The 26,478-nt window shown below is 35.8% G+C and overlaps 3 protein-coding genes across 3 annotated transcripts; 2 read left to right on the forward strand and 1 right to left on the reverse strand.

The window, feature by feature from the left end:
- The first annotated feature begins 686 nt into the window (after positions 1 to 686).
- Positions 687 to 10,251, forward strand: LOC110732325. The gene is made up of 8 exons (XM_021912248.1): positions 687 to 2,323; positions 2,444 to 2,748; positions 6,620 to 7,774; positions 7,909 to 8,067; positions 8,246 to 8,558; positions 8,707 to 8,777; positions 8,885 to 9,007; positions 9,400 to 10,251. Exons 1-8 carry the CDS (start codon positions 1,381 to 1,383, stop codon positions 9,748 to 9,750), a joined length of 3,420 nt encoding a protein of 1,139 aa, XP_021767940.1. The 5' UTR covers positions 687 to 1,380; the 3' UTR covers positions 9,751 to 10,251.
- Positions 10,252 to 11,093: 842 nt separating this feature from the next.
- Positions 11,094 to 23,215, forward strand: LOC110732326 (ubiquitin carboxyl-terminal hydrolase 10-like). The gene is made up of 14 exons (XM_021912249.1): positions 11,094 to 11,466; positions 11,585 to 11,801; positions 13,597 to 13,830; positions 15,841 to 15,985; positions 16,292 to 16,351; positions 16,491 to 16,589; positions 16,957 to 17,349; positions 17,462 to 17,602; positions 18,367 to 18,537; positions 20,319 to 20,576; positions 20,678 to 20,823; positions 20,990 to 21,484; positions 21,591 to 21,867; positions 22,461 to 23,215. The coding sequence occupies exons 2-14, from the start codon at positions 11,653 to 11,655 to the stop codon at positions 22,575 to 22,577; spliced, it is 2,685 nt and encodes an 894-aa protein (XP_021767941.1). The 5' UTR covers positions 11,094 to 11,466; positions 11,585 to 11,652; the 3' UTR covers positions 22,578 to 23,215.
- Positions 23,216 to 23,590: 375 nt separating this feature from the next.
- Positions 23,591 to 26,195, reverse strand: LOC110732327 (glucan endo-1,3-beta-glucosidase 11-like). Its single transcript, XM_021912250.1, has 3 exons — positions 25,883 to 26,195; positions 24,558 to 25,708; positions 23,591 to 23,882 (listed from the first exon to the last, which is right to left on the reverse strand). Exons 1-3 carry the CDS (start codon positions 25,971 to 25,973, stop codon positions 23,814 to 23,816), a joined length of 1,311 nt encoding a protein of 436 aa, XP_021767942.1. The 5' UTR covers positions 25,974 to 26,195; the 3' UTR covers positions 23,591 to 23,813.
- Between the last annotated feature and the right edge of the window lie 283 nt (positions 26,196 to 26,478).

Below are 26,478 nucleotides of genomic sequence, written 5' to 3' on the forward strand. Positions count from 1 at the left end.
ATTATTGTAGTCTGTATATAATTTACCATGTGCCAAAAAAAAACAATAATTAGCTACTCATTTTTTTAATCTCTTAGACCATCTTTATTGTGATACTCAACTTTAAGTATTGAAATATAAAATAAGTTGTTTTTTTACCTCTATTGGTCAGGGGCGGACTTGGCCTTGTGCCTGGTGGGTCAAATGACTCACCAGGGCCCAAAACAATTTCTAAGTTTTTTTTTTTTTTAAAAAAAAAAAAAAAAATTATTAGTTTGTTAATTTTAGTCTTGTCAATTTTAAGCTTGTTAAATGCTAGTTAGTATTGTAATCTTGTCAATTTTCTATTTGGATGATCTTTGTAAATAATTTTTTTTGGGAATTTTGGTAAATTTTTTTTTTTTACATATTTGGTTATCGATTGTGAGTTTGTGACTCACCGGTCAGAAATTCCTGGGTCCGCCACTGCTATTGGTGATACCCAACCTGTTTCTCAATTTAACAACTCATGTAAAGTCTAATTTTCCAATGGTGAAACTCTCCAAAGTATACTAATGTTACTTTCAATTTATGGACCACCAAATCTATATTGTAAGTTTTTTATTTTTCTTAAAAAAAATAAAACTTAAATAAATTACAAAATATATTATAATATTGATAAGGGGCCACCTTTTTGTCAAATGAGACTCAAAGTTGGGTAATTAAACTTAGCAACTCTAAAAGAAGTTGCTAAGTTTAAATACCAACTTATTGGTATCTTTTGCAAAAAATACTTTCTCTCTCTTAAAAAAAAACTCCTCATTTCTCACCATTGGAGATGGTTTTATCTCAATTGTTTTTGAATTTTAATAAAAAATAAAAATAAAAAATTGCTGTATTAAATTTGTCAATTTCAATTTCCAAATTTCTTCAAATTTCACGCAATTATTTCACGTGATTTCCCCCCATTTTACCCAAGGAAACAAAAAAAAAATAAAAATAAATTAAATGGACCCAGTCCACCGCGCACACCTTCTTTCGCCTCTCTCTCACATCTCAGCGAGCAGCACCTTACCTCTTACCAAACCACTTCCCACCCTTTGCTCGCCAAAAAAAAAAAAAAAAACCATCGTCTTTCTCAGCCGCCTTTCTCCGGCGACCGGAAACAGGCGACCATTCAACGCCGACGATATTTGACACCAAGGTAACCGCAGCTGCAACTCGACGCTCCCTTCTTTCGGTGGTTTTTAGCCCTAATGTTCAATTCTCAATTATCTCCAGTTGATTCCCAAAGTTTAGGGTTTTTCCGATTAAACCCTAGATCTGAAAAACCCTGGATTTTCTTCACACAAAGCTGAGATTTTACTCCTTTAAATTCTGAATTCATAGAATAGAATTACAATTCACAGTTGGTCGAAAACTATGAAGAGCAGGTCGAATCGTAACCCGACATCCGACCCGCCGGATGACTGGGTAGACGGTTCATGGACAGTGGATTGCATTTGCGGCGTGAATTTCGACGATGGAGAGGAGATGGTGAATTGCGACGAGTGTGCTGTTTGGGTTCACACTCGTTGCGTTCGTTTCGTTAAGGGGGAGAAATCATTCGCTTGTGATAAGTGCAAGAGTAAAGGTAGTAGGATTAACAATGATAGCGAAGAGACCGAGGTTGCGCAATTGCTCGTTGAATTGCCCACCAAAACAATCAAGATGAGTAGTGGGAATAGTAATGTTTATAGTACTAGTAATTCTTATGGTTTTAGTAATCATCCTCCACCTCCGCCCCCACCTCGAAGACCGCCTTATCGATTGTGGGCGAAACCGATGGAGGAGAGGGTACATGTGCAGGGGGTTCCTGGGGGTGCTGATGATCCTAGTCTTTTTCAAGGGTTTCCTATACTTTTTGGGTCGGAGTTGTGGAAGTGTAGTGGTTATGTTCCTAAGAAATTTAATTTTAGGTATAGGGAGTTTCCCTGTTGGGAGAAGGAGCAGGATGATGGGGAGGATGAGGCGAAAGCGGATGGGAGCCCTGAGAATGTGATTGATAGAGGGGCCGGTGTGTTGTACTCTTTGTCGAAAGAGGGTGGGGTTGTTAGTATGAGGGGAGGTCAGTCTAAAGGTGGTGGTTCTGATAGGAAAGGTTCTAAGGATAGGAAATTGGAGAATGGTGAATCTAAGAAGTTGGGTTCGCCTGGTTTGTCGAAGAAAGAAAAGGGTATAGGTAGGTCGATTGTGGTACATTGTAGTAAGAGAAGTAGAGAAGATTTGGGGTCGTCGAAGGATCGTGGTGTGAAGAAGAAAAGTAAAGCTAGTCATAGAGAACAGGATGATGTGAAGAAGAGTAAAGTTCAAAATTTTAAAGCAGGTAATGGCTGGAACTCTTAATGCTGTTTTTATTGATATACTAAATTTGCTAAATGTGTTTTGCACTATGCACAATTTCTTGCTCATTGATTTTGCTATTGTGTTTTTATTTTTATGTTAGTTGTCATACATTCAACTAGTGCTAGGCAAGCTGAAGTGTGTGAAAGCAAATCTCACAAAGTAGCATCAAATGGTAGCCTATCTGAGGGTAGTAACATAGAAAAACCCAAGAGAAATGCTGCTACTGATGAGGGAAATTTGATACTTAGGTCCCCAGAGGTGGCTGGACTTGGGTGTTCAATTGAAAAGAGGGTCAAAGCAGAAAAGCCTGGCCATGATGCTACTGATAGTTCTCAGAAGTCTGCTAAAACCGATGCAGTCGTTGTGGAGAAGGACAACAACACAATTAGTCCTATAAAGAAAGAGGTATGTTGGCTGATTAAGGTCTTCCACTGTGCTTTATGCCGTTGAACATGTTATTTTTTTTTTTTGCTTATGAGTTATGACCACATGATTATGTCTTTCATTGGCATAGAATAGTATCCATGATATCATGGTATAATAAACTAAAGGCTCCCTATGCAATATTACACAATATCTTTGTTAATGTTTATTGTTATTCTGTAGCTAAGAGTCTGGGTGTGTCTTTTCACCCATGCCCACTTGTTCCCAAATTATATGGTTTAGAACTTATTGTAGTTGTAGATTGAACCTTGTGCACTTATTGGAACTTATCTTTGGAAAACAGCCTTTGTATTAGTAATTGGACTTAATGTGCTGGCAAAGAAGGCTGGCTTTTGCTTTATTAATGTTTCAAATCATGCTTTACATGTTTAGCCACATGAAATTTCGCATAGTAATGAAAGATTTCCTAGGCTTTAGACTCTAGAGTGATTTGCTTATGAGATTGCTGAGTAATTAGAATTATTGCCTCTGTTCTGTACTTCTGTTTATTGTTCTTTGTGGGATATCTGAAAAGTCTTTCCTAGTTTTAGCAAAGCTTTGTATCAGATGATAACTGTTTCACTCATTATCCCCATAGCTATGTTGATTGGGTTCCAATGGATATTTGATACGGGTTTTAGGTGCGTATATGACTCATCAAGGCTCATAACGGCTTATAGTGGCTCGAACTTTTAGGACTTGGAGAGTCGTGACTATGTCCTAAGTTTGGTCATGAGTGTCATAGCTTATACACTCCCTGAATATCCATTGATCTGAAAGGATGATGCACTTTTTAAGCATAAGAGTGCTTGAAATTCCAAATTTCGTGGGTTCTTGGTTCAACTTATTGCCTATAATTAGTTGTTTGTAGTAACAATGGCCAAGATTGGTGCTAATAGCTGATAAACACCATGGAATTTAGATTCAATCCTAATGGTTGTGTTTGCTCTGCTTTGGTTCACTGTGGACAATTGGACATCCTTATATCACAACCGTGGGAAATTTCAACAAATTACTATGTAATCGTGATGTGGCCGCATGGGTGACATATAAATCCATAGTTTCATAGTTTGATACAGATCACACCCATATTTTGAGATCTGGTGTGTACTTATGTTGAGATGGATTCTGCCACATTGCCAGAATTTGTTGATTTTGATATTATTACAAGTACAAGCATCAGAAAGTATTCTCTATATCACCTCCTCAGGTGACATTGAATTTAGGTCTCAAAAACTTTATATGACTATCTCTTAAGCTCCAATGGTGATACTCTAGTTCTATACTTCTATATAATTACTTGTATTAGAGACTCAATTGTCCAATGGTAACATTCTTCCATATAAGTCTTTAAATTTATTTTCGCATAAACATTTGATGAAGTCTTAATATTCTTTATTTGATAAAAAGAAAAAAAGAAAACATTCCATTTTTTACAGGATGAAAACTATTATAAAGTATTTAAATATGTTAACTATTCTCAATCTGCTACTTACCTGGGGCCTGGGGGCCTCTCTTCTGACAACATTCTTCTCTAAAGCAGTGTTTGTTATTAGATATGTTGATTTCACACTATTACTTAAAGTTGTTGTTAATGAGGGGATTTGTTTTTTTTTTTTTTACAAAATGTGTATCAATGTAATGTGAATAAATGTTGATAGGATGAAATTGTACTCTGTATATGGTAATCTTAGAGGACATTAATATGATAATATCAGGCAAATCCAAAAAGGGTTAGTGCATACAGATTTTTTAAAGTAAGAAGCACTTTTAATATAAGCGTAATACTATCCTTATTAGTTGTCAGCTTTTCAAGCCCCTAAGACCGATTCCTTTTGGACTCGTAATTTTGGATGGGAGGATCAAGTCCTCGCTCGTCTGGGGCAATTACAAAATATTAATACATATTTTATTTAGACACTTATCTTTACAAGGATACTTTCCATTGCCCCAAATGAACGAGGACTTGAAACTCCCATCCAGAACTACGGGTCCAAAAGGAGAAACTTGTTGTTTGCGAGTTAAATTTGTGTGGCAATACCACAAAAGGACGATTTGTGGTGGTTGTTCTGCTATAGTTCATATGCTAATTGTTTGTGCATTATCTTCTTTTGTTTTTCCCTAAGAAAAATAATACTTCCTCTGTTCCACAAATATTGCAATAAGGATGAAATCACGCATCCCTAAGCACATTTTATATGTTAAATATCTATAATTCTATAAGAGTGAAAATTATAAAAAGTTGATATTATGAAAGTATTTTATGAGACGAATCTAACAAAACCCCACATGACTATATTTTACTTTACGTATACATCATGATGAATAGTGCAAAAGTCCAATTGTTGCAATATTACTAGAACGGAGAAAGTATGAATTTAACTAATATAGTTCAGCAATAAGTTTTAAAAACTAACATGAGTAGTGTAAGTATGACTAATTTTGAGTTTATTATACAATTTGCATCATATGACCTTTTGTATCTCTAGTAGGGTTACCAAGTGAGCCCTATGGTGTTTCGTGTCTGATGGATGGGCTATCTATTTTATAATTATGGAGTGTATATTATCAAGCCTTGGAAAGTGATGACTGATTGAGCCACTTTGGCTGTAAATTTGTTTCTAAGATTTGAGTTCCGAGGCAATTGACCAAAGTATGCCCCAAGACTCTTTCACGCATGTCCACATATTTCTGTTCGTTCATGGAGGCTTTAACACTTGTTCACTCATCTACTCACATGCATTGTGCTTGCAAGGACTGACGTACAAGATTTTTTATGTGGTTTTTAAAATACTTTCTTGACGACAACCTTCAAATGGTCTTCATCTTTGAGTATGACTGGCTATGCGTCCAGTTTCTTCACTTTCGTTTCTCATCTCATTCAATTATGACAAAGTAGATACTTTACTTACCATTCCTTTCCCCTCTCCAAATTTCCTCATTTAAACATTAAGTAAAAGGGAATTGGAACTGTCGCATGTCGCACATACGATATTACGTTGTATGTTCAGTTAGGATCAAAAGGAGTATGATTAGTACCCTTCACTATGAAGTGATTAAATAAAATGCATTCTTAGTTGTTTATCATGCCTGCCTTCTTGCTGTGCCCCTAATGCCGATGCTGCTACTTCCCAGGTCATTAGAGGTAGCCGTTTCCTCTTCTAATACCCCTGACTCATTTTCTGGCTAATGCTCTTAGAGACAATTTAGGATGAAATGGTAAATTGGCAAGGAAAGCTTAGCATGTGATTGTAGCTTTTTACTCTCATAGCATTTATCTTTGCAGAGCAGATAATTGATTGAGTGGGGATTGGGGAGAGTTTTTTTTAAAAGCTAATAGCAATATTTTCAATCTCTTTTTTTGTCCACCCCCCCACCTCCCCTCCTTTGTTGGTAAGCTTATTGTACATCCTCTTTTTTTAAGATGCATCACTGTTTTATTTAGAAGTTTCAATATACATGCATCACTTTCCTTTTTAGTAAATAAATTCTCTCTCTCATCTCCTAAAATTGCGTCAGAGTCCGTGATTTTAAAAGTGATGCATTAAAAAAAAAAAAACAGAGGAAGTATTATAAATTTATAATAATAGGAGTAATAAATGGTAATATCATTGCAATTTCAGCTCTATATGTGTAAGTCAGTTTTTTTCTAAGACATTCAATATAAGAAATTCAAACGTTTAAGTAGTCTCCGCTACATTTCTATCCTTGGCTCTCACTTGTGCCATTTTGATTATGTTCTGCTGTAGAAGAATGATTGCATTGTTACCTCGTTGTCGGCTTATGTTTCTCTATTAATAGCCTTACATGACTGCTTTACAATGCGATTGCTGATTTTTCTTATATTTGCTAGGGACTTGTTTTAGATGTCATGGATAAAAATCAAGGAGTGCTGCCAGTTGTTCCAGAAGGCCGAACTAGTGATATTTCGACGCTAAAGCCTATCACTGAAGATGTAGATAATGCTAGGGTTGAAGTTAATAATACTGGGGTTGCTAAGGATATAGAGACTACTGTGACTTTGATCTCTGGACATTGTGCTAGTAAAACAGAATCAGATATTGATAATCCTAATGGGGTTTTGAGGAGTCATCCTTCTGATATTGATGTGGAGTTACATTGTTCTGAGCAAATATCATCTCCTGATCGAGAATGTGAGGACTTCAAACGGAATGAGGCTGTTGCAACTAGTTCCCAGCCCCTTGGGCAAGAGGTTCAAGACAATGGAAAAACTTTTGAGGCACTGAGTGGCAATCAGCTCGTGAAAGATGAAGAATTAGTGGAAAATCAATGTAATAACAAAGTGAATTGTGAGGGTTTAGAAAATTCCGTTGAGGTGCAAAGAACACTTTCTGACATTAAAGAAGTTTCAAAAGTTACAGGTGAGATATCAAAATTGAGTGGGGAAATCCGACCTCCACCAGCCAGTTATCATAAAACAGTGTCTGTTGGAAAATCGTCGCCAAGCTCTTCAACTATTGTCATCTCTAGGTCTTGTCTTTCTGATAAAAATAGGGCTGGAAGCTCACAGAATCATAGTTCCATTGGCAAACGAGCGTTGTCAAATTTGAGTATGGGTACTAAGAAGGAAAATGCACCTCTTGGTCAAGCTAAAGATGAAGATAAATATGAAAAAACAAAAAGCATGTTTAAAGATCAGTCAAAATCTTCTACCAATGCTGTGTTGAAGGCATCACAGCCAAGCAAGCCTCTGACAAGTCCTAGTCTTAAACATCATACTTCTCTAGGAAAGGATTCATCAAGGCATTTATTTTCAAAAAAGTCCTCCACTGATGGTGCCTTGCTTCCTTCAAGTACTGACAAGACTGCTGCGACACAGCAGACTCAACATGCTTCAACTGGGCAAAGTAAAAATACAGCCTCTGCTGGACAACATAGAGGGGAAAAAGTTCTTCAGCCAAACTTGCAGTCATCCAAGTCAACTCAGTCATCTTTGGGTCACCTGCCACCTTCGTCAAGTGCCCCTGCTGGATTAAGTGATGAAGAGGTCAGAATAAAATAATTGTCTACTTTCGATATAGATATAAGTATATATTTATTTTTTACTACATATTATCTTTTTCTTTCTTTTTTTATTGATACACAAGCTGTGCCTTACAATTTTCGGGTTTTGTATTGCAGCTTGCTTTGCTCTTACACCAGGAACTTAACAGTTCCCCCAGAGTTCCTCGAGTACCACGTGTACGTAATGCTGGGAGCTTACCTCAGTTATCTTCTGCCTCTGCAACAAGCATATTTAACAAGCGCAGTGCTAGTTCTGGAGGGAAAGATCAGCAGACAGTAAGATGCTTCCTTTACTATAGTAATAAATCTTCCAATGACTTTTATTATGTCTGTATTTTCTTTCCTGGAGCTTGATAGTGGTGTTAAGCATCTTTGCTTTATATGCTTTCATCTATGACTATTTTGTCCTTGCATCAATTTAAGCATCTGATTGTGTGTATATATGCTGTGCTAGTTTTCAAGAAGAAAGAACAAGGATGGGTCTCGCAATTCTCGTGATCTAGATAATGAAGCTAGGAAGGTAGACAGGGCACCTTCATCTCCTGATTCCGTAAAAACATCTGATGCAACTCAAGCAGAATGTGAGTCAATACATTCTGTGAGGAAGAATGGCGAAGATGTCTCCACATCAGCAGCAAATAGTGGTCCATCCTCCACTGATGCTAATGAGCGGAAATCATCATCTACGCGTGATTCCCCTGTCAATAAGCCTGAAGATGATACAGGCACAAATAAGGGCCTTGCTCCAATTCATCGCACTCTGCCAGGTTGCTGCTGTAAAATGTGATAAATTTTTATTTTATTAATTTTTTTGATTTTTGATTCCAAAATAATGTGGCATCACTAATGGTTGTTCTTTTCTTTTTTTTTTTTTTTTTTTTTTTTTTTTTTTTTTTTTTTTTCCGACACTTGTAGGACTAATTGCTGAAATTATGGGCGCGGGCAGGCGTATGACATATGAAGAATTGTGTAATGCTGTCCTTCCGGTGAGTTCCTACAGTTTGTATGATGCTTTAATGTGTTTAATATACTATTACAGGTCAAGCGGATGACTCTGAATCTCTGATGGCTTTTTGCTGATTAACCTTTACAGCATTGGCAAAACTTGAGAAAGCACAATGGCGAGAGGTATGCCTACTCCAGTCATTCTCAAGCTGTACTTGATTGTTTGAGGAACCGGTCTGAATGGGCACGATTGGTTGATCGTGGTCCCAAGGTATGTTATCATCCCAATAAATCAATTGCTTTTTCTCTTTTTATGCTCACTTTCGTCTTTATCACTCTTGCTGTTATTTTCGGTGACCAATTACACCAAGACGACTTGTAGATTTTTCATTACATGTCCAAAATCTGGAAAAGTTTCAGCTGAAACCTATATTGTGACCCTTGAATTTTTGGATTTTCTAATTCAGCATATCCCTCTCTGCTAGCTATTAATGACTAATTAGCAGATATGTCACATGCATATGACTGTTCTAGTCTCTACAATAGCTGCTTGCTGGAGATGGAGATGGTTAAAATTATTGATTATATATTTTGGCCATGTGGAGGATTATAGGTGCTTCATTTTACTAATGATTAAAGGTTTTTTTTGTTTCCTTTTCCCAGACTAGTGCAAGTCGAAAGAAGCGCAAGGTTGATGTTGAGCCTTCTAATACCGAGTCAGAAGATGGTGAGGACAGAACTCGTAGAACTGGTAAGAGCAAGAGTTTTGATTCAAATAAAGATGAATTTCCTAAGGGCAGGAGGAAAGCTCGAAAGCGTAGGAGATTAGCCTTACGAGGAAGAGGGGTTAAAGATGATCGTAGAAGAACGAAGAAGGGAGCAGGTTCTGATGACTCTGGCTCATTTTCTAATTCCAGTGAAGACAGTGGTTCTAGTGATGATGACAGCCAAGGAAGCGGTCGTGCAGCTAAAAGTGAAGTTTCTGCCAGTTCAGCTGATAATGCTGCCTTATAGTGTAAACTCTGAAGCATGTAAAATCCAGTTGACAGCAAGTGTTATATACTAATGTGGTGCGGGAAACTCCAGTAAAACGTCGAGAGTTATATACTTAAATGCGGTGTCGTTTCTCAGCAGCCAATCCCATATCTCCTCATGGCCTTGGAAAACATTTGGTTTATTGCAAGAGCAGGAATGCTGTTATCTTGCTGTGTTAAATGTGTTGCCTTCAAGTTTTGAGGAGATGGGCATGCTTGCTTTCTTCCCCTAGAGGAAATGATTCCAGTTTAAGTGTTTACTATAGAGAAATACAAAGTAGGTGTTAGTGTAAATACTTAAATTTAGTATACCTTTTTGTAGCTCTTTTGTTGGAGGTTGGGGGAGGTGGAGAAATCACGATATTTAATCATCCTTTCAACTCTGATCCAGCTTGATTACTTTGATATGTAAAGTCCTGTAAATTCTATAATGCATATTAATTGCTGATTTGCCTATCATATTCGTAGTTGTTGCTATTGATGTGGCTGAGGTAGGAACTGGATTGTGTCATTTCATGTAGGATTTTTAAGCCTATAATGATTCGTGCCCTCACTTACTAATGCTTGTTGTTACTTAAGCCGTGCATAGATACTACACATCTTATAACCAACAGAAAAAAAAAAAAAAAAAAAAAAAAATAATCTTGTTGTTACCAACAAAGTTTAAATTCTGACTTCGAGCCTTATTGGTAGCTTGTTAGTTGTTACTAATAAAGAATTAATTTTGTTGGAACTATGATTGTTACTTGCACAACTTGGTAACAACTGCCGTTAATAGATTCAAAATGTTTATTAATCTCAAATTTGGATTAGAATTTTTATATGACGATTTTTTTTTTAATTAGAATTTCTAACTTGGATTATCAAGAAATGAATTGATTAGATATTGTTACAGAATTACAGGTATTTCTTTTACCAACATTATGAGTCCTATCAAATTTACTTTCATTTTAAACTTTTATCCATTGCATATTTTCACATATTTGGTTACTTTTCTTTTCTTACTTGAATCAGACTTAGATTGGATCTGAACAAACGATAAACGGTCTTTGGCTTACACCATTCTTTCGAGCGAGTTAGTGTTAGTGGTGTTGAAAAAACGATTTGAATTGGTAACATTGATCGAATCCGTTCCAAAACTTGAAAAACCGATTTAAAACCAGACCGATATTTTGTTATTATATTTTATTATTTCCAAAGAGTAACATACGTACTTAAAAAATGGTCTAATATAAGTGGTCTAGCTTTCCAATCTTGATTTTCAAAATAAGAGGTTTCAGTTCGGTCAAGTGTTGGACTAGTGAAGATCCCCTAAATTGGTGCACCCAAAATGGTGGAGTAGCGAAGGGGTAACATTAACGATTAACCAGGTCAAGGGATCGTCGTACAAAACCAGACAACAAAACCAAAAACAGACACATCTATTACGTACTACTACTTGTCTTCCCAACTCTGCAATCAGACCCTCGCTTTTCGCATATTCTTTTTTTTCCAGCTAGGGATTTCAATCTCCCTACTTTTTTTATTCAATTCTATTTTTCAATTGAATTCAATCCCCAATTTCTCAATTTTTATTATCAAATCACATTGTATAATCTTGTCATTCACAGCTCTTCGTATTAATTTCTTCCCAAATTCGACCTCTCCATTTCCATTTCTTGATCTGCGCATTCAATTTTCAATTTTCAATTCACTGGTAAGTATTAATTGATAATCACTAACCCTAGCATTTTTCTCGATTGATTTTGCACTTTGTCTGATCTGGGTTGTATTCAATTTGATTTAAGTGTTCTTCCCCTTTGTCAATTTTGCAGGATTAATTAAATTTTATTAGTTAATTGAATTGATTAATTCATCAGTTTAAGCTGATTTAGGATCTACAATGACGGTTCTTGAATCTGGGCATGCAAATTCATTTAAAAATGGAGTAATTTACTCGCCACAAGAGGAGAAACGCATCGTACAGGAGTTGAATGATCAAGCTGAATTTAATCTTCAAGAAGGCAACTTATACTATGTTGTCTCTAGCAGGTAATATTTTCATGAATTTGTTTTTGAGGAATTTTTAAAGTTGCTTTCTATTTTTGCCATCTTTACATGTGTAGAATTGCCAGCAGTTTTTCTTGATTTCTTTGGTTAATTAGTTGAAATATGTTTAATGTGATGTGATTTTTGGTGGGTGAAGGAGGGGATTATGTGAGATGTAAATTTGTACTCTAGTTATACTTGCGAATTCGATTATTTGAGTGTACTTGTCAAGACCAGCATTAATTTCAGCTTGTTTTAATTTCTTTTGGTTATTGTGAATAGCAGTTAGGCATTTCAGCACGTTGCTCTATGTAGCTTGTATGGGTTGCAACCGGAGGGTAATTGTGAATTAAAGCACAATGGTGATCTTGGCACTTCCCAACTGTGAGATGTTGTGGTTTGAGGAATATGTTGTTGTAAAAAGGAGAGTAATTTCACCCTAAATGGAAGGATTTACATTAATGGAGTTCGTTCACTTGCTCTAACTATACTCTGTAAAGAGTCCAAAGACTATAAGTTATTTCATGCTTCTTTCATGTCTAGATCAAATTGATTCTTTACATTTGCTATGTTTTGATTGTGCCTGCTTTGCTGCCAATAAACTTAATAACAACAAAAAGTGCCTCCCCTTATTTTTGAACGCCTTTCAGCTAGCTGAACTCTTGTTATTAGACTATTAACTCAATCGAGTTTCACCCTTTTAACTGAGAGAAATGGGGAAGATGCGCTCAATCTTTTGTCAGTGCTTCAGCTTGTGAGTAGGGTCTCTATTGCCTTAGCCCTTAAGTAAGATGTTTTTAGGAGTAGTAAGCCGCCGATGTACCCTTATTTGTGAAACAAGGAATGGATAAAAGGGCATGCTGATTGGTGGTAAGGAATGGAAATAAAATGCTAGTGGATCAACGTAGCATGATTTTATATTCTTTGGGAGGAAGGTCTTTTGCAGTTTTCATTATGGAAATGACTGTGCACTGAGAACAAGAATATATATATGAACTGAGATGCATACAGACACATCATTGATGTTTGTAATGCAATTGGATATATAAGCTTCTATGCCTTTTTTTTTTTTTTTTTTTTTTTTTTTTTTTTTTTTTTTTAACCGTGATAAATATTGTTAAGAGCCTGTTTACTTTTTTCTCATACACTTACTTCTGTTTCTTTTCGCTCAGGTGCGGGGTGTATGATTGAGCAAATACCAGAGCAATTATATATGCCTTTTTTAATAGAATATTTTGAAGTGATTGTCATCTTGCTGTAAAATATACTTCCTCAGTTTCTTTTTAGTTGACACGTTTCTTTAGTCACGTTTGCCAATGCACAAATTCAGCCATTAATATCTTTGCCTTTTATAATAGAATATTTTGAAGTGATTGTCATCTTGCTGTAAAATATACTTCCTCAGTTTCTTTTTAGTTGACACGTTTCTTTAGTCACGTTTGCTAATGCACAAATTCAACCACTAATATCTTCAATTACCAATAAGCAAAAATTATGAAAATTTGATATTTTGAAAATATTTATTGTAACGAATCTAACAAGATCCCACCTGACTATATTTTTCAGTACGCAAAAAGCACAAAATATGGTCAAAGGAGAGTGTGAATAGTGCTAAAGTCAAAACGTGTCAACTAAAAAAAAACGTAGGTAGTATATCTATTGTCACTATTTACTCACATTTGAATTCCACGACAATCTATTTTGTTTTTTCTGGGCATATGATCAGATCAAAGTTTGCTGTCTCAGATTAAGTTATTTGTAGTTGTTGATGTGGTGCCTTTCTTTCCTTTGTGTTCAGATGGTTTATAGGGTGGCAGAGATATACTGAGAAAGATGGTGAAGATTGTGAAATGAATGGGAATACAGCAGATTTACCAAATTCTGCTGAAAGACCAGGGCCGATTGACAACTCTGATTTAATTTTAAATGTAAACAGTGGTGATGCTGATAATTTAGAGCTTCTTAGAACGTTGGAGGAAGGACAACATTATGTATTAGTTCCTGAAGAAGTTTGGAAGAAGCTATTGGAATGGTAAGATCCCAACCCATTTTTTAGTTTTTTTTTTTTTTTCTCCTTCTTTTCAAGCATCGTTTTCCCTGTAAACCTTTTTCTTTCACAATCAAATATTACTAGGTCATATCAGGTACATTCATCTGGCAAGTTTGTAGCTATTAAGAGTCAATTTCTTACGAGTATAGTCTCAATTTTAGATAGCATGCTTGCACATAGCACATAGAATGTGATTTGGGATTTAAGATTATAGTCACACTTTTTTTTACTTATCATAGTTGGATTAAAATCAAATATTAACTTCAATTTGTACTTCCTCCGTTCCTTTAATATTGCAACGTTTGCACTTTACACTATTCGCTCACCCTTTAACAATATGTTATTAATACTTAAAGTAAAATGCAATTATGTTGGGTTTTGTTAAATTCGTTAGGATGTATGATTTCACAATATTAGCTATTTATAATTTTCAACGTTATATAATTTAAGATATTTAAACTTTAAAATATGCTTTGGCAGCGTAATTTCCTTCTCGTTGCTATATTAAAGGAACGGAGGAAGTATTATTCTAAGCAGCAAACTATGTAGTATGTAGTATGTCCCAATTTGACTTGTATAAACTACACCTTCACGATTCTAATTATATTTTCAAAAATCTAAAATATTCTCCATTGCCTGAATCTGCATGCTTTGCTCTAAAAAAAAAGACACTTGCTAGCGAAATCCACATTGGCCTAGAACGTGAAAGTTAATAGTGTGCTGATGGCTGAGTTCATGGGTAGAGGTATGAATAGATTTCACGAAGCATGTACATCAGTTGTGTAATGAACCGTCCTAGGGGAGGGGCATTATGGGTAGTCTAATATTGTTAGTTGTATCATGTTTAGTATAAATAAGTGAGAGTAAGCATATGGAAAAGGCATGTTGAATTGCATTAGAGAGTGGAAACACTTTGGAGAGCTCAACCTCTTAAATAACAGTTGAGGGAACAAGCTTCTCGAAAGCCTGTACTATCTTTATTATATTATCAGATTCTAATGCCAATTTCATCATCTTCATCCTTCAAAATTTATGTTTAATTTACTAGTTCATAAGCTTCATTGGTCAAAATCATCATTTTAATCTCTTAAGAACCACCTTTATTATGTTGGTTTGTTACAAGTTGTAGGCTTGTAGCATTTTCATAAAGTCTCTCACGTGAGATTGTTAAATTGTCTCATTAGTCATTATATTTGGTGGTGGTTTTTTTTTTCCTGGTTTATTGATGGATTCCTTAGGCGTTGACATGTTTTTATCATTGCTGCTTGTTTTATTTCAATCATTGTTTTTCCCAGAGATCTTTTAATGATGCAAATGGAGGGTTATGAGTTACATGAATTCTGGTAGAGGTCTTGGAATTTTGTCTTTTTATATTACTTCCTCTGTTTTTTTCCGTTGTTCCATTTTGACTTGCACGCTTGTCAATGTGCAACTTTGACCCGTAATATCTTATATTGTGTAGCTGTAAAAATAAATAAAAAAAATATGTATTTTGAAAATTTATATCGAAGCGATTATGAAAATACCCAACTTAATTATGTTTATCTTCATGTACAATTATCAAATGATGGTAAAAGTGAAATGGTGAATAGTGTCAAAGTCAAAGCGGAACAACTAAAAAAACGGAGGAAGTATAACTTAGTGGATTTGGTGCCCAAATATCCAACTTAAATCATACCTCCTGTTTTTGATTGCACAATTAGGCCCGCCTTCAATGTCTCAATGTGCTAAATGAGAGAAACTAAATAATGGACACTAATATGGTTTGAATCATTTTAGGGACAAGAAGATAAATTTCTGTTATCATATGCCTCTTTCCACATCTTCTTTAGTTTTATGTGTGTGGGATGCTTAAATTTTGTTAATTTTCAACCCCTGTTCCAACATTAAATAAGGATGATGTTAAGAATGATTCCAGACTCGTGCAGTGCTAACATTATTATAATAATATTGTATTCTGTGATACCTTTGATTAATGATTTATTTTCTTAGGTACAATGGAGGACCTCCACTGCCTAGGAAGCTGATTTCTCAAGGTGCTATCAACAAAAAGTTCAATGTTGAAGTTTATCCTCTATCTCTTAAGCTAACAGATTCCAGGGACAATAGCCAATCTGACATAAGTTTCAGTAAGAAGGTATTAAATGCTTGATATAATTTACAGCTTTGGTGGAACCTTTTCTGCAGCTTCCTGAAAATAATGTCTGATGAACTTCCCTTTCAGTCTCAATTCAAGTATTGGGATTTGTTAGAATCAGCCTATAAATGGTCACTGTTTTTTTAGACAGTCTATACTTCTTGCTTTTTAACCAATGGAATATTAATTTTATCAAAAAATATAGGAAGTTAGTACTTGATTATGTAGCTTAGATTTCAGTTTTCGCATTTTGTTTTCAAGTAAAATTGTCTGGCTCTGATTTTAAGAGTTGATCATCATGCTCAGGCTTCTACCCTTGAGCTCTATGAAAAAGTGTGTGCACTCAAAGGGCTACCACAAGATAAGGTGTGTTGGTCTCTTTATACGGATGTTTGCCTACTTAATTATTATTTTTCTTCTTCTAATTTTTAAATTATTACACTTCATAGTTTATTTTCATTCGCCTGAGGTCTCATTTTTTCTGGGTTTGAAATAATGTGAACAGGTCCAAATATGGGACTACTTCAATGAGAAAAAGCAATGTATCTTGGTTCCTTCGGGCAACAAGACTTTGGAGGAAGCTAACCTGCAAATGGACCAGCATGTTAGTAGTGCTTTCGTTCTTTGTTTGTCTAATTTGCGGTGTAAAAATAGTTGTCACTGAATTTGCAGAACTTGTATATAAATTTCACTTTGTGGGGGCTCTTTGTAAAGTGGCTAGTGAAAGAATTTAATTAGGGCAATTCATCAAAAAGTTAATTCTGTATCCATGTGCGAACACCACTATTCCACCAGTGAGATGAATTTTCTTGTGGATTTGTTGCTGTATCATAAGAACAATCTTAATTGGCAAACCAAGTTTCTAAAGGGAGAGAATTTTTACCCTACTTCTGAGTTTTTAAATCTACAACTGATTCTTGTGGATTTGTTTTTCTTACACTTATAATGAGTTTTGACTCTTCTTCTTTTAGATTCTTTTGGAGGTGCGAAATGTTGGGGAGGTATCAGCTGGCCTTGGGGTTATATCAACCGGAAATGAACTTGCTTTGGTTCCTATGGAACCGTCAAGGTCTGCTGTGACTATTGCTGGTGGCCCAGCCTTTTCAAATGGTTACTCGACGAGATACAGTTCCAACTTGTATTCTGGATTGAGTACTAGCTCGACTGCTGAGAATGGTGGTCATGATAGCAATGGTAGTCAGAAAAAAAAGGAAAAAGGAGGCTTAGCAGGGTTACAGAATCTTGGGAATACCTGCTTTATGAATAGTGCTCTTCAGTGTTTGTTCCATACTGCACCTCTTGTTGAGTACTTTCTACAAAATTATACCGATGAGATAAACAAGCAAAACCCATTGGGAATGCATGTATGCTCTTTTCAAATATTCTTCATTTTTGTATATTTGAGTTGGTCTTCATCTGGATTTTAGATGCAGAATGAGGTATTGAGCTTGTGATGTGTGGATTCTTTCTGTGCAGGGTGAGCTGGCCATTTCATTCGGTGATTTGTTGAGGGAAATGTGGTCTTCTGGGCGGACATCAATTGCACCGCGTCATTTTAAGGGGAAACTTGCTCGCTTTGCTCCTCAGTTTAGTGGGTATAATCAGCATGATTCTCAGGTTACTGCCTTTTGGTGCTCATTATTTGCATTTTATAATCTATTAAGCTGCCCTGTAACCACCTATACAATGAATTACCCCTTCCACACTCACTGTTGCTAACCCTGTTACCTCACCACAGTCCCTGATCTTCATCTCCAAAACTGCCATTCTGGTGGAAATTTTGTCTTTTGCGGTGGGTTGATGAGGGGGTGGACAAGAGAGAATGCTGCAGGGGTTAGTCATGGCAGTGATGGGGCGACGAAGGGAAGAGAGGGTGATAATGTGCTAGGAGGTTTAGGTTGTATTGTGCTGGTGGTGGATGTGGTGGAGCTTCTTTCGGAAGAGGAATTGGTGGTGGTGTTGGAGAGGGAGGTGGCGGTGAAGGTGAAGGTTAGAATTTTGAGCAATTTAACAGAATCAGGGTTGGTTGTGCTACCAAAACAATGACTTGATGATTGGTGAAAGTTATTTTACTATGAGCTGGATATATGATTAGTTCCCCCCCCCCTCTCTTGGTGTAACAAAATACTTATTTTGACAAATTTACTACCAAAGCTAGCGAGCTGTGACCACCAAATCCCATGGTTTCTGTTATCTTGATTGTTGTAGGTAGTTTAAATTCTGCGAACTTCTAGTTTTTGCCTAATTGAGGGCGAGGCCTACAATTGTCTATGCTATATTCTCACTCCTACGTCTAAATAATTATTTTTTTCTCATGTATAAGTTTCTAGTTCCCTACTATATCATAAGTTGCTTAATGATTAATTTTTTTTATCATTTAGGAACTGCTTGCCTTCTTGTTGGATGGATTGCATGAAGATTTGAATCGTGTTAAACAAAAACCTTACATTGAGATGAAAGATTCAGATGGCCGGCCAGATGAGGAATATGCCGAAGAGTGTTGGAGAAGTCACAAGGCGCGTAATGATTCGATTATTGTTGATACTTGTCAGGTTGGTAGAGTTCATGTTCTTGTTGATCTACTAAGGGTTATCATTTCTATTAATTAATTATCGTCCACTAAATTGTTCTTTATCTTCTTGTCTTTAGATGTGGGGGGGGGGGGGGGGCTGTAATTTTGCTGTAAGAGCTTTAGGAAGTGTATCTCTTGTCTTCAGATTTTCCATTATCTGTCCACGCTATTAATGGCCTTGGTGTGATTTAATACGTGTTATGCCTAGAAATGTTTGCAATTAATAATAAAAAATAAAGTTATACGGGTGAATATATTGGATCGAATTGCATAATCTTAAGCTACGTATTATGGCTTGCACAACTTTATTTCTTTTTCTCTGCTTATAAATACTCAACACATGCTTGAAACTTGATCAGTAGTTGAGTTAAATTGGATGATTGGCCACATTTTGTTCTAACTAGGGTAGCAAACGCACGCTATGCGTGCACCATAGCTAGTGATGTTCGGGGAGTTCTTTTGGTTTGACCTTATGTCAAAAATTTAGTTGTTGGCATCATTAATGAGGGAAATACATAAACAAATATTTTAGGGGAATAAATTGTTCACACACTATTCTTAAGAGTTTATAAAAGAGAGGCAATTAACATTAATGAAGGCTAATAAGTAAATAAACATTTTGGAGGGTATAATTGTCCAAACACTATTCCTAAGAGTTATCTCATACTTTTTAAAAGAAGATCGGGAAAGAACTCTCATTCTGTTTGATGGATAAAATGCCAACATATGTCACTGCTCTCTGTATTATTGAAATTTAATTGACCTGATATCCCATTTTGGGCAAGCTAGTATTTGCAAAGAATCACAAAAGTGACTTTGTTCTACTTTATTAATGATTGTTATTGCTTTGTTGACTATATTATGCTGCTGCATAGTACTATCAATATTTTGGAGCCCAATGAAAAGCACATTATGAGCTAAAGACTAAAATCTTTCATTCGTCGATATAAAAAAATATATTATATAACTTAAAATAAAAACAATCAATCAATATATATAACTAAAAGAGAATTTCAAATGACACGTGTCATTATGTGGTTAATAATTTTCCCGCCTGGTATTTCTTTCAATTTTCTCTTTTTATCGAGTTATGTTACTAAATGTGAATATATCTTAAATTACCATTTTTATAGCTGAATCTAATGATATCTTTTTAATTAATAAATAAATCAAATCAAGTATGACAAGGAAAATTACCTTTTTGTATATGAAGTAAATCCAAAGTTGGAAAAAAAAGTTTTCAACAAAAAAACCATGTATAAAATTTCTAATCAACAAAAAAGAAAATGTATAAACTATTATCATTTTGAATTATAAATTTTTGCATAGTGAAGGTGGAGGCTGACATGGTACATTAAATTAATCTTATTATTATAAACTTAAATTGCAAAGCAAACTTATGTCATGTGTTTATTGATTTTATTGACTCTGTCACATCGCTTGACATGAGCCACAATGATTGAGGAAGTCCTCATGTTGGTTCATGTAGCCGACCCCACTTATGCGATTAATGCTTGTAAGCAGAAGGAATAAAGCTTTAATAATTATTCTTTGAACTGATTCAAAAAATCTTGGTATTATCCGTGCATGCACGGGATCTTAATCTAGTTTAACAAAAAAGAGATTTGAAACTTGGTTGTGCTATTCAAAAATACAAAGATCACTTGCAACAGAACAGCACAACTTTTTGGCCATGCATCAAATTCCGTATGAGATATTTGGCTGTTCGCTAACCATGTTTGGTGGCAATTCGATGCACAGGGCCAGTACAAGTCTACACTGGTTTGTCCAGTTTGCAACAAGATCTCAATTACATTTGATCCATTTATGTATTTGAGTTTACCCCTGCCATCAATGACCAATAGAACGATGACGGTTACTGTGCTTTACACTAATGGAGTTGGGCTTCCAATGCCATATACTGTGACGGTTTCAAAACATGGATGCTGTAGAGATCTGATCCAGGCACTCGGAACTGCTTGCTGTCTAAAGAATGATGAGAGCCTCCTCCTTGCTGAGGTAGATATGCTTTATATTGTGCCCTGGCTCTCCTGGCTGTATTGCATTTTTTTTTTATACATTTGTCGGCTGTCACTATAATGTAATTTTTTTACTTTTAGGTTTATGATCACAAAATTTATCGGTACATGGAATCTGCTATGGAGTCGTTGTCTTCCATCAAGGATGATGAACATATTGTAGCTTACCGAGTTCCTAAGAAACTAGGGTTAAAGAAACTGGAGATAGTTCATCAATCCACTGAAAAGTAAGTGACACTACTAAAAGTAGGTTTCAGAAATCTCCTTCCCCTACCATTAAAGAATGTATTGATCTTCATGGATTTTGCTACCTTTTAAAAATAACTTTTCAAATTTCACTGCTGTGCTATTACATTATTGAGCTATATTTCTCATAGTAACTCCTGGTGACAGGAAGCTTTTAGGATCGCCACTTGTAAACTATTTGCAAGAAGAGCCACAAACTGTTGCTGATGTTTGTATCGCCATTACAAGTATCCTTTCCCCCTTGAGGAAGGCCCATGTGCCATTGATTAAGAATCACAGTGAGAAGGAAAATGGCTCTTCGTCGGGAGGCAATGATGAAACTGATAATGGGTTCATTAATGACACCGCAGGATGCAAGTGTAGCAGCGATTTGCCTTTCCAGCTCACTGTAACTGAGGACAGGCTTTCTTCAATTGGCAGACAAATTGATGATGATTATGTCAGAAGTAGTTCTTTTTTGAGAGTTACTCTTCATTGGACTGATAATGTACATGAACTTTATGATATTAGCTATCTGGAGGATTTTCCTGAGGTGTGCAAGTCCGGATTTACTGCAAAGAAGACCCGTCAGGAAGCTGTTTCTCTATTTTCATGCATGGATGCATTTTTGAAGGAGGAGCCTCTTGGACCTGATGATATGTGGTAGGACACCTTATTATTTTTAAATTTCAAAGCCTATGTACTTGGTTATATTCAGCATGTTCAAAATCAGCGCGTATAATTTGTTATTTTCTCTGTTTGAACACAGGTATTGCCCAAATTGCAAAGAACATAGACAGGCTTCCAAGAAGTTAGATCTTTGGAAATTGCCAGAGATACTCGTCATTCACCTGAAACGGTTCTCATATAGCAGATATTTTAAGAACAAACTAGATACATTCGTGAGCTTCCCCATCCAAAACTTAGAATTGGACAAATATGTGAAGGAAAAGGATTCATCTAATGCTCCCTACATATACGAGTTATATGCCATCAGCAATCATTATGGTGGCCTCGGTGGCGGACACTACTCTGCATATGCTAAGGTCAGAATTCTGTCGTAAAACCTTGCTTCTTTGGGCTGAAACTGTGTTTCTTGGTGGTGCGTGATTCTGATCACTAATGTTCATAATATGCAATTATAGACTTGCACTTGGGTTGACCTTGTGCATGGCAGATTTTCTCATTCATTTTTGTTAAGTAATTCATAAATATTCTTTCAATGAACAGTCATTATGTTTACGTTGTTAAGTAGTTTATGGATATCCTCGATGCATTTTGGGTCAGCAATTTGACAATCACGTGTAATGATTCCTCTTTGCCTTTTACTAATTTGAGTGAGCTAATTTAACTAGACCATGTGACACTATTACCGCTGCTCCACCCCCCCCCCTCTGGTGGAAGAGTCCAGGCCCACCTACTAGCCCTATCAAAACAGTTGATTGAATCAGTTTCAAACGAGCATCTGTCTCCTTAATTGGTTGTGGCGTGAGACTGTAAAAAAAAAGCTGATGTATCATGTTAGTTACTCCTATTGAGTCTAGCCCTTTTAGTGAAGGTATTAACTATCTTAAAAGCTGTAGAGTGCATGGTTCGTTTCAATTGGAAACTTATTGGGCTCTATTTGTTAATTCTGCAGTTGATTGAGGATGACAAATGGTATCACTTTGACGACAGTCATGTTTCTCCAGTAAGTGAAGCAGATATTAAGACTTCAGCTGCATATGTCTTATTTTACCGTAGGGTGAAAGTTTAAGCAAAATCTGAAGCCAGAGGATGATCTTGTGATCCTAGTCATTCTTAAAGGCAGTGTTTATTGTGCACATCTACAATTGCAGATACTCATTCAGCCTGGATATTACAGGCAAACTTCATTATAAATGTGTTTTTTTGTGCAATATTCGGAAGATTCGCTTTGGATGCTGGCTGATGTTGGCTTTAGATGGAGTTGATTAGCACGGAATTTTGGTTAGTAAGATTGGGAGGTAGGCCTTCGTTTGTTCCACCAACATTTGCTCATTTGTTCAACAAAATTTTGAATTGAGCAGGTAGATCATAGATTCTGGGAATTAATTTTTCCTAGGCCTTATGTATAGGTCTGGCTATCAGTAGCTGATTAATTATACTAGGAAACATTCATAACACTCTTTCCACCTCTGTGGTGGTTTTATTTAGTTTCCTTTTGGAGAATGACTTGATGTGTAACTACTATGTCCTTCGTGATGAAATTTTCTTTTGCTGATGTATATTTTGCCATGTTGCGTATGCATCAGATGGTGCCCCAAGCTCAACATTTGGGTTATACATCGTTATATTTTTTGCGCTTGATTACATCTTGTAACTACATTGTACTCTGGGTTATTAATAAAAGTTCTCAAAGCTTATGCCGACTAATACCAAATGATGTGTACTTCATATCATGTGCTTATATTCTCATTCAAATTTGGGGTTGCAAGATTATGAATGTGTTTTTTCTATACTTGTTTATCATTAACCATAAAACAGTGAATAATCTGAAACATGGGAGATAAAAAAATATATCTTCATCATACTTGTATCTAATTGACCCTGTCGTTTAGTCATGATAACCCGATTTAAGAGATGAAATAACAATCCTATCTCTAGGGCTAGCTAGACTTGCCTTGAGGCGGTGTGCTGTGTGCATACAGGCTACATAAAAAACCCTCTATTTTCCTGTTGCATAAAAATCTGTTGCAACAAAGAGATACTGGAAGCAAGAAGAAGCAAAGAAAGAAGAAAAAGGCGAAAGAAAAGTAAAAGATATCCAATCGTTGTAGTGTCAAAAAGAACAGGAATGAGTCATTAATAATAATAATAATAATAATAATAATAATAATAATAATAATAATGATATTAACAGGAGAACAATCAAAGAAACTATATTCCTCCTTTCCCTAACTCTCAAGTCTCTCTTCCAGATCTTCAATGCGCTCCGCACCGAGAATACAATCATAAATGGCTGCAATCTACTCTAAAGAACTACCAGCATAACAATCATAACCAGTGAAGTGACCGAGAAGCCGACTGAAGGATATCTTTCCTGCAGATTCACACAGAAAATAATCAGTTGTTATGATTGAGTTATATCTTGAACAATAGAATTAATCTTCTCACATTATTTTGTATGATGTTTTCTATACATAACCACCTTTCCATAACTAGTTCAAATTACACTATCAACTTTATCCAAGAAGTAACACAGTAATTAACAGCAGATATGTCCAATGTTACGCCACCAAAATTCCGCACCTTTAATTTCCACATCTAAACATTAGACCTCTAAAGTACTAAAAATCATTTACTTAAGAAAAATCCAATCAATTATAGCTGGTTTAATGAATCAATAATTCAAATACTACCCCTGATGACTAAAACACAAATACGAATAGGAATAAAATTAAAAAAAAAGCTGAAGTAGCGAATCTACAACAATCTGTCACAAACACGAATCTTATGCTTTTTCCATTTCCCACTGTGGGGTGGCACACTTTAATCAGCAAGAATCAAACATACCAATAATTTAATCAAATTATATTTTTATAATAACACAAAAAAAGAAAAAACTTAAATTTATTCTATTAATTTCAATTTTATTACTTTCCAGTTATATATTAGTTTCAACTTTTGATATTATTTTGTAAAACATAAAAACTTTCAAAATTGCAACTAACATATAACAAAAAAAACAGAAAAAGATGAAATAAAGGAAACTTACCGTTGAAAAAGAAATGGAGAGATACCCAGAAGAAGAGGAGCCACCTCCCCCACCAACGCCGCCACTAGCACCACCACCAGCGGCGGTTTCAGCAGAAGACGGACCATCAACACCATCATCACCAGAAGTACCATTACTAACAGCTTGAATAGAAGGAATTCCCAAAGAATAAGCAGGTGTACCATCAGGCTTAAACAACCCATAATTCCTCTCAGAAGTTGGTCCTGGTTTCAAATTCTCATTAAACAATGCAAACACAAACACATTCAAATCACAATCTGGCTTCATAGGAGTCCCTTTCTTTTGAGTTGCCAACATCTTAATCAGATTTCCATTGTATTTCTTGGCATTCTCCGGGGTCGCCCCGACCTCATCTTGGTCACCCTTTGATGGCCACCCAGTTTCAGAAACCTGCACTAATACCTTCTTGTTGAAGTTGGGTCCCATTGCGGAATACACCGCATCGACTTGTGCGTATAACATGTTGTCATAGTGTAGGCTAGAATCAGGGTCGACTAAAACTTGTGCAGTTTTAGCCTGGAACAATACATAGTCTAAGTTTACTTCCTCCGGACTACCCTTGTACGCGAAGTACGGGTACGCGTTTATTAAAAACGGCGAACCCGTCTTCGCGTGGAAACTTAAGATCTGCGAAATGCAACTTCCTAAGTCCGACCTAAACGATCCTGCTGACGGCGGATACGATGTATCAAGGATGGCTAGATTATGAGCCGTGGTCACCCAAACATTCCGATCCAAACTCAATGTTTGGAGTGCGGAATGCATGTTTTGCATTGCGGGGTAAAGACTGCTAGTTAAGGTTGTATCATTGAAAGTTAGAACTTCATTTCCAATCAAGATACATGTAATGTTGGTATAAGGTAAATAAATTTGGACATTCTTTTTAACCCAATCTAGAGCTAGTTTTGGGTTTTTTGCCAATTGGGGTAGTTGGTCGTTTCCTATTGTAACAGTAAATTCGATGCCGGTTTTAGCGAATGCTTTGAGGACTTTCGGGTCGGCGTCGTAGAGTTTAACCTTGGTTGCTCCGATTGCTTTAACTAGTGGTACTACTTTGTCTGGTGTTGGAAGATTGTTGGCAATTTGGCCGTAGTTTATTCCTAGTGATACCACTGTCACTGGGATTGTACCTGATGAATTTTCGTTTACTACTTTAAACTAACTGTAATTACCACCTCTGTTTCAAATTATTTAAAACGATTTGACATAAATTTTAGACTTATGTCTTATGGTTGTATAATTTGAAACAGAGGTAGTTTAAAAATATAACATGGAAAATGGTAGATGAAAATTAGAGTAATTACCTGAAAGAAGAACAATGAATGATAATAAGAAGAATGATGAATGTGGGTATTTGGTTGTTCTTGTGATTCTATCTCTGCTTGGTGACTCCATTAGATTGATGAATTCGAAAGATCTACTTATCAATTAATGAAATGTTTGATTTTTATGAAATGGGTATGAATTTTTTGGGGAAGAGAGAGAAAAGAGAAGTGAGAAGGGGAGAGAGACAGAAGAGGTGCTTTAGTAGTGTGTATAGACTGACAGCACCGAGCAAGGCAGCAACTAGTGTTGCTTGATTCTTTCTCTTTTTGTTATTAATAATATGGACTGCTAATATTATATATATCTATAATAAACCACTCCAATTAATAATATTATCAAAGTTACTTGGTATGGCGTGGAGAATGCAGATTATTCGCTCAACCTTAAAAGTGATTAACGTATCTTTGTTCGGGTCCATTTGATTCTCCATTTTCTAATTGCAAATTTGCAACAATTATTATTGTAGAAATTTTAGTGAAATTTGTAACATTATCGTATGGTACATTATTAGTACTCCTTATATGCTTTCACTTTTATGTTTTTTCTCATTTTGAATTTCCTATTACATGAGTCT

Source organism: Chenopodium quinoa, unplaced genomic scaffold, assembly GCF_001683475.1.
Source record: "Chenopodium quinoa cultivar QQ74 unplaced genomic scaffold, ASM168347v1, whole genome shotgun sequence".
In the NCBI taxonomy this organism is placed as follows: domain Eukaryota; kingdom Viridiplantae; phylum Streptophyta; class Magnoliopsida; order Caryophyllales; family Amaranthaceae; genus Chenopodium; species Chenopodium quinoa.